The 14388-nt window shown below is 39.1% G+C and overlaps 1 protein-coding gene across 1 annotated transcript in view; it reads right to left on the reverse strand.

Annotated features, from left to right (window-relative positions):
* Positions 1-14388, reverse strand: part of LOC126457938 (odorant receptor 43a-like) — a 96103-nt gene that overhangs the window by 11350 nt on the left and 70365 nt on the right. Inside the window, exon 5 of the mRNA XM_050094662.1 lies at positions 726-839. Coding sequence (XP_049950619.1) covers positions 726-839 — 114 coding nt within the window. The remainder of the gene's footprint in view (positions 1-725; positions 840-14388) is intronic.

Consider the following 14388-nt stretch of genomic DNA (forward strand, 5'->3'; position numbering starts at 1 on the left):
TTTTTGTAATTAGAGGGATAATGCTGACATTCGTAAATATTTGTTTTAGATCAATAAGAATGACTTCATGGACGATGCATACTTCCATGGTAGATGATGTCTGGCTGATAGTGTAAAGAGCTTATGGAAAATGGTTGGAGCAGAGCACACAGAAGGAGATGATGTACATACTATTTGTATCGTTTCAAACACTTATGTTGTAACTGATGGTAGTCTGTGCAAAAAAGTGTCAATAGAACCAGTTGCAGAAACGTGTAATACGACGCAGCAGGCAGGGTAAACTGTTTGCCTGTGCTTGAAGAAGTATTTCAAGAAATTCGTGAAAGTGACTTTTATACTATAGTGGTTGCAAATGTGGATTTATACGGGAAATGTCTTCCTCCTTACGGAATATATTTACTAACAGATTTCCTACAGTTGTTTTCGAACTTTTCAGCACAGATTTTGTGCTCCTTCATTGGTATCAATATTTACCATTTACCACACCGTAAGTCATGGTGAGTTTAGAAATACATAATAAACTGTGCAGTTTTATTGATTACTATTCCAAAAGAAGGCGTACAGACACGCATTTCATAGTTATGCCGCATAAGACATTTCGTTGCTTTAAGTGTTAAAGAAAATTAACTACGTGCAACATGCTTACAAACACTGAACTTACTAGCACAGGCTTTAATTCTCATATTTTATTTTCACAAGCAAAGAACACACATTGTTGTACGTACCTGATCTATTATCATCTGCCCAAACATGCAGAAAGCTCCGGATTCGCACAAAAGACAAGGGAGCGAAAGTATGGTCTGCAGCACGGCGTGTAAGCTCTTCTCATTATGTAACAGCTGTAAACACAAACGCTTTGAAAAGCAGACAACGCCTTATTCCGAGACACACAACAATACGATATTCTAATAACAAATGTTAAAGTAGCTTCCAATCTACCACAAACTGTCGTCACATGAGTCACAAACTACAAACAAACTTGAGCATATGTAACCAGCTTCGAATCTGCCAAGGCACAAAGACGAAAAGAGTAGAAATAAGTGTTCGCGAATGCGCATGTGACCAGTGTGACTTACATTAGAGCGTAGTTTCCACATCATATTTATTTCGAGCTTTGGAGACTAGCTCAATGGATGACTTTCAAAGGCTACATTAAAATCAAACTGATTGAAAAGAGAGTAATACATTTAAAGATAATGTATATGGTAACAGAGGTAAGAAATATTCTAGGTTTACGACCGAAGGGGGTGAGATATGAAGAGAAACGTCAGTCAACGGTGCACGAGTCGAGGGGCAGGAAACGACAGCGGTACAACCATCTCCCTCTCCTCTAGAAAAAAATATTATATCGAACCCTATCTCACACCCTACCACAACCACAAAGACATACATATCGATTAAGCATGTCTAAGCATGTCTGAAGAAATGCAAATAACCTAACGTGTACTGACTAGAAGCAAGAGCACTCAGAGCAACTTCTTCTTACATCTCAAAAGTATTTCGCCATTGGCAGCTGATCTCCTTACAGCTGAAATGCTCCACGAGTCCAGTAGCACAGTAATTTCAATATGTAATGTTTATTCTGTTACCACCCTCTGTTAAAACCTTCTATGAATATGAATATAGGAAGTATTAGAAAGTATCTGAAATCACTTGCCTGGCAGGTTCCTCTAAACACAATTTCACAATAGTTTTTAGCTAAGTTTGTAAAAAATTTACTTTAATTTCGTCTATCTCTCTCTTACTATGAGTTCTCCAGCACCCCCCCCCCCCCTCCCCCACTTTCAGTTCCAATATATAGTTTTACACAACTTACCAATACTTAGTACCAGTCCATAATTATTACTCGCTATGCCACATATAATCTCCACAACCAATAACTCTGCACAGTTTCATTAAAATGTAGTTTTGGGTCATCAGTCTTCTGATCAGTTTGAAACGACCGCCATGAATTACCATCCTGTGACAACCTCTTTGTCTATGATTATCACCTACGCCGATCGTCCTAAATTATTTGTTGAATTTAACTTAATCTCTGTCTTCGGTCACAGATTTTACCTGCAGCTCCTTCAAGTGCCATGGAAGCAATTCCTTGATTTTTAATACATCTCGTATCATCCTGTCCCTACTTCTTGTCAGCATTTTCCCTACATTCCTTTCCCAGCCAATTCTGCAGAGAACCTCGTCATTTCCTAACTTTTCAGTCCATCAAATTTTCAACATCCTTTTATGTGATCTTATCTCCTCTTTTCCGGTTTCTCCACGGTCCGTGATTCATTTCCGTATAACTCTGCACTCTACACTTACACACAAATTCCTTCAAATTATTAAGGGCGATGTTTGGTACTGAGAGGATTCTTTTGGCCAGAAATGGCCACTGAGCCTTTCTCAGACTGTTTTTTATGTCCTTGCTTTATCCATCACCGGTTAGTTCGCTGGAAAGATAGCAGAATTCTTTTACTTAGTCTGTTTCTTGGTCCCCACGTTTGATGTTAACTTTATCGCCAGTGTTATTCCTACAACTCCTCATTACTTTCGCTTTTCGTCGATATACTCTCCAAGCATAGTGAGTGCTTGGTAGTCGGTTAACCGTTCAAGAGGTGTATAATTTTCCTCAGTTTCACTGAGGATACCAATGTCATCAGTGAATCTTATCACTGATATCCTTTCACCTTGAAATTTAATCATACTCCTGAACGTTTCCCTTAAATCAGTCATTGCTTCTCCGCTATACAGATTGAACAGTTGTGAAGGAAGACTACGCCACTATCCTAAACTCTTTCTAATCCCACCACTTCGTTGTAACTACCTCCTCTGGTTATTTTACATGTACGTTGGCCGTCTTTCCCTGTAGCTTACACCTATTTCCTGAGCATTTTGAACGTCTTGCACCATTTTCCACTGCCGAACGCTTTTTCTAGATCGACAGATTTCATGAAAATTTCATGCTTTTTCTTAAGGCTTCTCTTCATTATCACGCGAAACGTAGAACTGTATCTGTGGTGACTTTACCTTTCCAAAAACCGATCGAAGAAACCTTCGTACTTTTCCATTCTTCAGAATATTGTTATTATTGTCAGCAACATGTATGCAAGAGCTTTTGAACTGGTTATTTGGTAGTTCTCGCACTTAGATGCCCTTACTACCTACAGTGTGCGGATGATAACTTCTCCGAAAGTCTGATGGTATGTCTCCGGAATCATAGATTCTACAAACCAACATCAATAGTGTTTTGTTTGACATTTCCCCAAATAATTCTAGAAATTTTGAAGGAATGTTGTCTATATCTTGTGCCTTATTTGACAGCAAGCCTTCCACAGCTCTATTGAACGCTGAGTGACACTGGATCCCCCATGACTGCTACATCGACTCTCATTTCTTCTTCCATCGCGTCGTCTGACAGTTCCTCCCTCATCTTCTGTGTACTTCTATCACCTCTTCCGTCACCTCTTCCTTCCCCCCTCCCCCTTTGGAAATGTGTTGCCACGTTGGATTAATCGCGTTCTTGTTCCACTAGGTTGATGATCCTGTGCGGATACGCTCTCATTCACGCGAACAGCTGCTCGAAACGTACACTGTGTCATTGACTCAAGTTGATGTGGGCAGTATTATGCAAAGGGAAACACTCATCTGTACTGCCACTGGACATGTGTTGGTAATCGAATGCATTCCGATACCTGTGTACTATGTCAGACTTAATGTGGACACCTCCATCCTTTTAAACTTGATTTGTTCCTTGACAGCATCTTCCAGCAGGATAACTGTCCATGTCAAAGGGCCATAATCACGGCACGTTGCCTTGAGGAGCACGCCAGTGAACTCACATTGAATTTTTACCACAAAATGAGCACGATCTGAACTATGGCACACATCGGGGATGCTGTTAGGCTCCAACTCTGTGCCAGAAACCGCCTTGTTGGAGGTGCATAAAACAATGTTTGTTGTGCATTATTACAAAAACTTGATAATATACATATTACCAAATTTCTGTAATAATGCACAACAAACATTATTCGATGCACCCCAACAAGAAATGTGTGTACATTTAGTAGTGATGGAAACAACCTAACTGTAACAACAGGGGCCACAGCAGGCGCCCAGAGCTGTAACTAGGGTATAGTCAGATTGATTACATTTGTTAATCGTAGACTGTGTCACCGTTGCTGCCTGGTGAGTTGGTATAGTGGTTGTGGCTTTCTTTTATTCATCAGTCTTGTGACTGATTTGATGCGGCCTGCCGCGAATTCCTCTCCTTTGCCAACCTGTTTCTCTCAGAGTAAAACTTGCAACCTACGTCCTCAATTATTTGGGGAACGTATTTCAGTCTCTGGCTCCCTCCACAGTTTTTGCCATCTACAGCTCCTTCCAGTACCATGGAAGTCATTGTCTGTTGTCTTGACAGATGTCCTATCATCCCATCCCTTCTCCTTGTCAGATTTTTCCACATATTCGTTTCCTCCCAGATTATGTGCAGAACTTATCAGTCCTTACCTTATCAGTCAATCTAATTTTCAACATTCGTCTATAGCACCACATCTCAAATGCTTCGATTCTCTTCTGTTACAGTTTTCTATGTTTTCAGTACCATGCAATGCTGTACTCCAGACGTACATTCTCAGAAATTTCTCCCTCAAATTATGGTGTCTTTACCTTTCGTAAAGCCAAACTGATCATCATCTAACACACCCTCAATTTTCTTTTCCATTCTTCTGTGTGTTATTCTTATCAGCAACTTAGATGCATGAAGTGTCAAGCTGATTGCGCGATAATTCTCACACTTGTCGGCTCTTCCAGTCTTCGGAACTGTGTGGATGATATTTCTGTGAAGGTCAGAAGGTATACCACCAGTTTCATACATTCTACACACCAACGTCAGTAGTCGTTTTGTTGGTACTTTCCCAAAGGTTTTAGAAATTCTGATGGAATGTTGTCAATCCCTTCTGTCTTATTTGATCTTAAGTCCTCCAAAGCTCTGATAAATTCTGATTCTAAAACTTGATCCCCTATCTCCTCTAAATCGATTCCTGTTTCTTCTTCTATCACATTAGACATATCTTTCCTCTCATAGAGGCCTTCAACGTACTCTTTCTACCTATCCTCTGTCTCCTCTGCATTTAACAGTGGAATTTCCTTTGCCTTTAGTGTTCTTTAGTGTTGTTTTAACTTTCCTGTACGCTGCATCAGTCTTTCCGACAATCATTTCTTTTTCGACTTTTTTACGTTTTTCATGCAGCCATTTCGTCTTAGCTTCCCTGTACTTCCTATTTGTTTTTATTCCTCAGCGACTTGTATTTCTGTCTTCCTGAATTTTCCTGAACATTTCTGTACTTCCTTCTTTCATCGATCAACTGAAGTATTTCTTCTGTTACCCATATTGTCTTCGCAGTATACTTCTTTGTACGTTTGTTTTGCTTTCCATCTTCTGTGATGTCCTTTTTAGAGGTGTCCATTCCTCTTGCACTTTATTGCCTACTGAGCTAGTCATTATTACTGTATCTATAGCCTTAGAGAACTTGAAGCGTATCTCGTCCTCCCTTAGTACTTCCATATCCCATTTCTTTGCGTATTGATTCTTCCTGACTGATCTCTTGAACTTCAGCCTAATCTGCATCACTACTACAGTGTGATCTGAGTCTATACCTGCTCCTGAGTACCCCTTACAATCCAGTACCTGATTTCTGGAATCCAGTACCTGATTTCTGAATCTCTTACTGACCATGACGTAATCTTAGTGAAATCTTCCTGTGTCACCCTGTTTTTATCCAAATATACCTCCTCCTATTGTGATTCTTGAACAGAGTATTTTCTATTACGAGCTGAAACTTATTACAGAGCCAATCACTCTTTCTCCTAGCTCTTTCCTTGTCCCAAGCCTATATTCTGCCATAACCTTTTGTCCTACTCCTTCCGCAAATACTGCATTCCAGTCCCTCATGATTACTAGATTTTCATGCTGTATTACCCTTTCAATATCCTCATATACATTCTGTATCTGTTCATCTTCAGCTTACAACATTGGCATGTAGACCTGAAACTCGTTGTCGCTGTCGGTTTGATGTCGATTCTTAGAAGAACAACTCTATCACTGCACTGCTCACTGTGACACACTGTTTGCCCTACCTTTCTATTCATAACGAATCCTACTCCCGCTATACCATTTTCTAGTGCTGTTGATATTACCCTATACACATCTGGCCACAAATCCTTGTCTTCTTTCCATTTCGCTTCACTGACTCCTACTATATCTTAACTGGTGCTTTGCATTTCCCTTTTCAGATTTTCTAGTTTCCCTAGCACATTTAAGCATCTGAAACTCCACACCTCGGCTCATAGAACGTTATCCTTTCATTGGTTATTCAATTTTTTTCTCGTGGTAACCTCCCCCTTGGCAGTCCCCTCCTGGAGATCCGAATGGGGGACTATTCTGGAATCTTTTGCCATTGGAAGAGATCGTCATGACACTTTTTCAGTTACAGGCCAAATGTCCTCTTGATACATCTTACGTGTCTGTAATGCAGCGTTTTCCATTGCCTTCTGCATCTTTATGCCATTGACCATTACTGATTCTTCTGCCTTTAGGAGCAGTTTTTTGCACCCCTAGAACAAGTGAGTGCCCTGAACCTCTGTCCACTTCTTCGCCCTCTTTGACAAGGCCGTTGGCAGAATGAGGGTCACTTCTTATGCAAGAAGTCTTCAGCCACCAATGGTGGTAATTAATCATACTTTAAGTTCTGGTGGGTTTCAAACCTGGGACCAAGGACGCTTTGATTGCTAATCAAAGACGCTATCTTATCTCATTTTGTACATTATTGTTCGTTGCTTTTCTTTAGGGTGCACGTCCCAAGACGCCCATTCAGGTTCATTATTGATCCGTTCACTCAATTTTTTATTACAGAGTTAAGCTTACCATCTGACCGAACACGCTGAGCTACCTCGCCGGTGACCCCTATTTCACAGAACACCAGGCTACAAAACATAGAAATGATCAGTTACAGCTAATACACTGATTCCCTGGTGGTGATTATGCAAAAGGGACCAAGAATGTCCATACCGATCACCTGGAATAGTCTCTCTGTCTGTCACCTCTGAAATAGGATTCACTGACAAATCAGCTCTGCTCTTTGAGTAAAAGAAATGTGGTTCTTTATGTAGCACTCCAAATCTTGCTTTCTTGTCTTCCACCAATAATTTTCTGCACTCCAGTGGTCTGAGGCACATCGTCTAATAAGTCTTGCCCAACTAGAATCGTAAGACTGCGTCGGTGACTTGTTCTGCAAAGTTATTAGCACACCTTTGTAGTGACCACATTTTGTTTGATGCACAACACTCTGTCATTAGAGCTGAGTAGTACTTGCTTCATGAACTGCTGACAGGTTGAATCAGCAGCTTGAGCTTTCAACACTTACTGCAATACATTGTACAATGCATCCTTTCTGACTCAGCCTATCCACATTACCATGAGACATTCCAGGTTGATGTACACCCTCAAAACCAAATTTGCTTTGCTGTGAAGCCCAGTAGGTCAAGTGAGCAGTAATGTTTCTTGAGCAGTTACATTGCTGTGTGATCCATTTTGAAATTAAAACATTGGCTTAAAGGTAACAATGATCTCAGAAAATCACAATAGCGTTTTCTTTACTATAGCTAAATAATTCTTCTCCACATTATTGAGTTGTCTATAACTGTAGGCTACTGGGTGTTCTTTATCATCTATCTCTTGGCTCAAACTACACCTTAGGGCGTGGCTATTAGAATCACGTAATCTGTTCCCAGTAGTCTGGGAAAGAGAAGACAAAATCAGTTGTCAGTGCATTCTTTAACGCCACAAGGCTGCTTTGCAATCGATTGTCCATCGAAATTTTTCTCCCTTCCTTAGTAAATGCATAAGGGTTCTTGCAGCATCTGTAAATTTTGGAATAAATTGTCTATAGACATTAGCGCTACTGAGAAGTGAATGTAATTCCTTTTCTGTAGTAGGAGTTTGGAAACTGTTTGTGGCTTCTTCAAATTATGTGTCAGTTCTTACACCATCGCCGGCCAGAGTGGCCGTGCGGTTCTAGGCGCTACAGTCTGGAACCGAGCGACCGTTACGGTCGCAGGTTCGAATCCAGCCTCGGGCGTGGATGTGTGTGATGTCCTTAGGTTAGTTAGGTTTAATTAGTTCTAAGTCTAGGCGACTGATGACCTCAGAAGTTAAGTCGCATAGTGCTCAGAGCCATTTGAACCATTTGAACCATACACCATCCTGGCCAATAATATGGTCATTGCACATTGTCACTTTCGTGAAATAAGGGTAAGTCACACTGCATGTAACTCATCGAATACCTCTCATATAGCGACATGTGCTCTTGGATGTTTTTGGAAAATGCATTGCCATCCAGGTGTACCACGTATTCTTTGGGTAGCACCCGATCTAATAGGCACTGGAAAGTTGCCAGTCTGTTTATCAAACCAAATGAGATCTGACAATAATGATAGTGTACAGATGTAGCTGTAAACACTGTTTTGAGTCGCTTCTCCAGTGCTACTTCTAATTTGTGGTACCCAGTTTGGGAATCTGTGATGGAAAAATGACATCACTGCCCTAGATGGGCCAAGGTTTTATCATGATAGGCACCAGATAAGCATCCTTAACTGTCTGTTGGTTTCACTATCTTTAGCTGCAGTAGATCCTGTAAGCTTTACTACTATTTGAGGACATTTTTGGTATTATGATTAAAGGTGCTCCTCGACAAGTAGTGCAATCCTCTATAATTCCGTCACAGAGCTGCTGATCAATAAGCTCCTCGATCACTGGTTATAAATGGTGAGGAAATCCGTATAGTTCTTTGTACACAGGTGACTCATTCCCAGTGGGAATACTATGCTGCACTAGTAGCTTAGCTTGCGATGGTCCAGATAGGTTGAATACATCCGTGCATTCTTCCAATAACCTTTCCACATTCGCCCTGTCACATTGATTCGAAGAGACATCTTCCTCATCACTGTAGTGTAACTGTGAGAGACGGTTCTGGTTTCGACTATTCTAAACTGACATACCTACTCAAATCATCTTCTGCCATTATTATTATCCGTGGCTATATAGACTAGCCATCGAAATATATAAACATGGGGATAATTTTAACAGAAAAGAAGAAACCATGCATCTTCATGACATGTGGACTGTGGCGCTACAGACTCGATGAGAAGTTTTATCTTTGATGTACTATGATCGATAGTTAAAAAATTTTTTATCTTTGACAAAGTTTATCTCTGCTATCATGTGAAATCAAGACCAAGCCCACTTTCCACAGTATTTAGGCCGCTCTTCGACGTCCGACTCGTCAGCAGGCACGACTCAGCACAACCAGGAGCACCTCTGAAGATGTCCAACGTTGCCTTGAACGAAACTTCAGGGACTGAAGATTTCCGTGGACCACAGCCATACAATCTGGAAGAATTCTCAGCAGCTGATACTAGAATGTCTTTCTACATACATCTCATCCATACCAACACTTTTAACTTACTCTTAACACACTGCATCCTGTTCTCATTAATAAGCCTCGCTGTTTTATAAGAATCTGCCTTAGGTGCTATATTATTTATTTTTATTAATTTATTGTGCATCATGCTCAAAAAGTCCATTAGCGACTGGGTACACATTAATTGTTTCAGCCTGAGCACTCCCATTAAAATGTTATGAATCAGTTTCCTGCTATCTTGCTCAGCACGAGTTGCAAAACTTTAGATTGAAACATCCAAATAACGATTCTAATTCAGTTCTCCTATCTGCATCTTTGAAGAAATCTACATTGAAATCTCCACAAACTGCTTACTGTTTCTTCTTGTCTGACAGGTAGTAGTGCAATGTATCTAGATTTCGCATAAACAGATGACTGTTTCCTAAAAGGGTTTGATGTCTGTTACAATTGTCAGAGAAGTATTCTGCAGTAACAACTCACAGACACATCCTTCTAGGTTCTGATCAACACAAAAACCATTTGTTTCAATATTTTTGACTTTGTATCAAACTTTTATTGCTTTTTCCCTCTTCCTCCTATCTAATTCGAGATATACCATTTCTAATTCTGCTTTAATAGCCCTAATCTTTCTTCCCTGTTCCACAATTTTCTCTTGTCGAGAACATAATCTACAACTGCGTGGAAGAGCCTCATCACTTTTTTTAGATTCCCTATTATTATCTCCCCAGTGAAACACCAACACACAGTGCTGACATGTTTGTCCTATACCAATTAATCTATGATAACATCACATTTGTCACAGATGACGCTACCCTCACAGTAAACTACAACGCATTACAACAAACTTAAACTGTTATAAAGTAATAATTGGTAAAAATTCTACCTGTCACAGAGTTGTGCAACTAAATTCCAGGCGTCAAGCGGACAAAGAATAACATGACAGATGTTCGTTGAATGTCCGTAGCACAAGACACGAAGTGAATGAAAACTAAAAAGCACAGTATTTTTAACAACAATCTGAAACTGGTGCTATCAGGAAATTAGGCTAACCACTGTAACAACCACAGAACAACATGTAACAAATAGACGGTGGGCAAAAGTTAACACTGGCTTTTAAACACATCCCAGATATTCACTGAACGTCGGTTTTCAATCACTGAATATGCAAAACTAAGGAAAACTCTAAAAAGCACAATATTCAGATTAGATTAGATTTACTTTCATTCCAATTGATCCATAGGATGTGGAACATGTCTGGAAAACAATAATACATGACAAATATTTACAACTGAATCAAATCACATGTCCCAAGTGGAATGGTTGTCATTTTTTTTTAATGAACACGATATGAAAGAATCATTTTACAGACCCTAAGCCACTGAATTTAAAATGAAAAAGTTTTTTATTTATAAGGCAATAACCATGTAATAGAACTAGTGTGATACAATGAACACATTTCTGCACTGAAATGGTGGAGAAGTTATATTGTATTTACACACCCACACACACACAAATCAGTTGGTTCTACTGAGAAATTCATCAATGGTGTAGAAGGAGTTGCCCACCAATAAATCCTTTAGGCTTCTCTTAAACTGAATTTCATTGGTTGTTAAGCTTTTTATGGCTGCTAGCAAGTCATTGAAGATGTGTGTTCCTGAATAATGCACACCTTTTTTTGCAAGAGTAAGTGACTTTAAATCCTTGTGAGGATTATTCTTATTTCTAGTATTGATTCCATGAAATGAGCATTTGGTTTGTCAAAGTGATATATTTTTAATGACAAATTTCATTAAGGAATAAATATATTGGGAAGCAGTAGTTAGTATCCCTAGTTCCCTAAACAGGCTTCTGCAGGATGTTCATGAGTTCACACCACATATAACTCTTACTGCACGTTTTTGTGACGGAAAACTTTAGCTTGGCTTGATGAATTACCCCAAAAAATAATCCCATATGACATTATGGAATGAAAGTAAGCATAGTATGCCAGCTTTTTCATTTTTACACCCCCTATGTCTGACAATTCGCATTGCAAATAGAGATTTATTAAGATGCTTCAGCAGTTCTGTGGTGTACTCCTCATAGTTGAATTTATTATGAAGCTGTAATCCCAAGAATTTAACACTATTCACTTCTTCTATCTGCTTGTAATCGTATGTTAAGCATATACTCATGGGACACCCCTTACAAGTTCTGAACTGCATGTAGTGCGTTTTTTTTTTAAAGTTTAGTGACAAAGAAATGGCTAGAAACCAGTGATTAATGTCAACAAATATTTTATTAGCCAATATTTCTAAGACTACACTTGATTTGCTATTTATTGCAATGTTTGTATCATCAACAAACTAAACGAACTTGATATCTGGTAACGTTACTGGTGAAAGGTCATTGATATACACAAGAAAAAGTAAGGGCCCTAAAATGGAACCTTGTGGGGACACCACATGTAATTAGTTCCCAGCTGAATCATCCCTGATAGCCTAATACAAGTCTCTTTCCTAATAACACCCTTTGTTTCCTGCCAGAGATATAAAATTTGAACCATTTTGCAGTACTTCCTGTTACACCATAATATTCTAATTTACTTAAAAGGATATTGTGATTTACACTGTCAAATGCCTTTGACAGATCACAAAATATGCCAGTTGTCTACAATTTTTGTATAATGAATTAAGCACTTTCACTGTAAGTGTAGATGGCCTTCTCAGTATCAGAACCCTTTAGAAATCCGAACTGCGACTTTGACAGTATGTTATATGAGATAAGATGGTTATAAAGCCGATTGTACATTACTTTTCCTAAAATTTTTGAGAATGCTGGCAAAAGTGAAATTGGACAGAAATTTGACACTGTTCCTTTATCTCCCATCTTAAACAGTGGTTTAATTTCAGCATATTTCAACCATTCAGGAAATATTCCACTGATAAACGACTGGTTACACAGATAGCTTAATGTGTTACTTAACTCAGAATCACATTCTTTAATTGACATTGTTGATATTTCATCATACCCACTAGATGTTTTTGGTTTTAAAGATTTTATGGTGGACATTATTTCTGCTGGGGTAGTTAGGGTCAAATTCATATTATGCAAGTTACTTTAAATGCCTGGTGTGAGGTATTCCACAGTAGCATCTACAGAATGTGACACCCCCATCTGTTCAGTAACAGCCGGCCGAAGTGGCCGTGTGGTTAAAGGCACTGCAGTCTGGAACCGCAAGACCGCTACGGTCGCAGGTTCGAATCCTGCCTCGGGCATGGATGTTTGTGATGTCCTTAGATTAGTTAGGTTTAACTAGTTCTAAGTTCTAGGGGACTAATGACCTCAGCAGTTGAGTCCCATAGTGCTCAGAGCCATTTGAACCATTTGTTCAGTAACAGTTATAAAATGTTTGTTAAAAAGTTCTGCAACACTACCCACAGCTGTCGCCAATGTATCATTTACTCTTAATGCTATTTGTCCCCCTTCCTGACTGGTTCTACCAGTCTCCTCCTTCACTATATCCCATATTGTCTTTATTTTGTTATCTCATACGACTATCTTTTCCTTGTAATATATTTGCTTTGATGTCCATATTACAGTCTTTAATATTTTGCAGTATTTCTTGTAATGTGCTATAGCATCAACATCAGAAGTGTTTCGGATTGACAGATATAGTTTTCTTTTTGTTTTACAAGATATCCCTATTCCTTGAGTAATCCATGGCTTCTTTGCAGACTTTGCTCTAACCTTTCTTAGTTTAGGGGGAAAACAGTGTTCAAATAAGGTAAGCACTTTATTAGCAAAAGCGTTATATTTCTCATTCATGCCATGAGGACTGTTAACATCAGTCCAGTGAATGTCTCTGAGGAGTGTCCCAAAATAATCAATTTTTGGCTTATTGATTACCCTGTTCAGTATTAACATTTAACAGAAGGAACTGCATGTCATGGTCTGAGAGGCCATTGACTATTGGTTTTGTAACATAATTTTGTTCATTGGACTTTTCTGTAAAGTTATTATCAATGGCTGCTTGTGAGCAATTGGCTACCCTAGTGGGGAACTTTACAGTGGGAATTAAGTTGAATGACAGTGTTACTACCTCAAATTAGTTCTTATTGTGAGAGTCTTTAAGGAAATCTACATTGAAATCGCCAGAAACCACTGTTACTTTGTTTTTGGTTGTTAAATGGGCCAGTACAGCTTCAAGGTGATTTATTAAGAGATTAAAGTTACCTCTACTTCTGTTGCAGATGCTTCCATATGCTGTTCTAGGCAAAATTTATGAATGTCTATGTTCTTAAGTTTATGACAGATGCTGATAAATGTGGCAACTCCTCCTTTCTCAATTTCTGCTCTACAAAAAGAGAGATGCTAACCTAAACCCTGTAATACTTAAATGTTCTATACCAGTGATTACGTGATGTTCAGAGAGGCAGATTATGTCAGCTGGGTTTGAGGACTTCTTACTCCTCTATGCAGATAATTAATTCGTTAATTTTATATCTCAGTCCTCGAATATTTTGATGCAATAAAGATAGCTGACATTTCACATTGACTGAGTTAAAATTGGGTAGAGTTAAAATATCTGCTGACTGTTGAAAATTTTTAACCAATAGCTGTTTATGCTGATATAATACGCTAGAATTATGTTTTCTGGTTTCTTTCTCAAACTGAAGGTTTGTCTCAGTCCTATCCTCTCTTAAAATTTGGTTTCTTTCTGTCTTCCCTACCCTAAAAAAAGTGTCTTTTCTGAACCCTATAACCATTGGTATTTTATCAGTCATGACAATGCCTGCTTTTTACCAGCCAGTTTACCCTACCCTTTCCTGTTGAGGTGAAGGCCATGCCTAGAATAATCCCACCTGTTGAGAGAATTAACAGGAACCACACCAATGTGTGACCTTGCATCCGACAGAAGCAGCCGTTCCAACTCCAAATTAACTCT

This window comes from Schistocerca serialis, chromosome 1 (assembly GCF_023864345.2).
Source record: "Schistocerca serialis cubense isolate TAMUIC-IGC-003099 chromosome 1, iqSchSeri2.2, whole genome shotgun sequence".
NCBI classification, from domain to species: Eukaryota; Metazoa; Arthropoda; class Insecta; order Orthoptera; family Acrididae; genus Schistocerca; species Schistocerca serialis.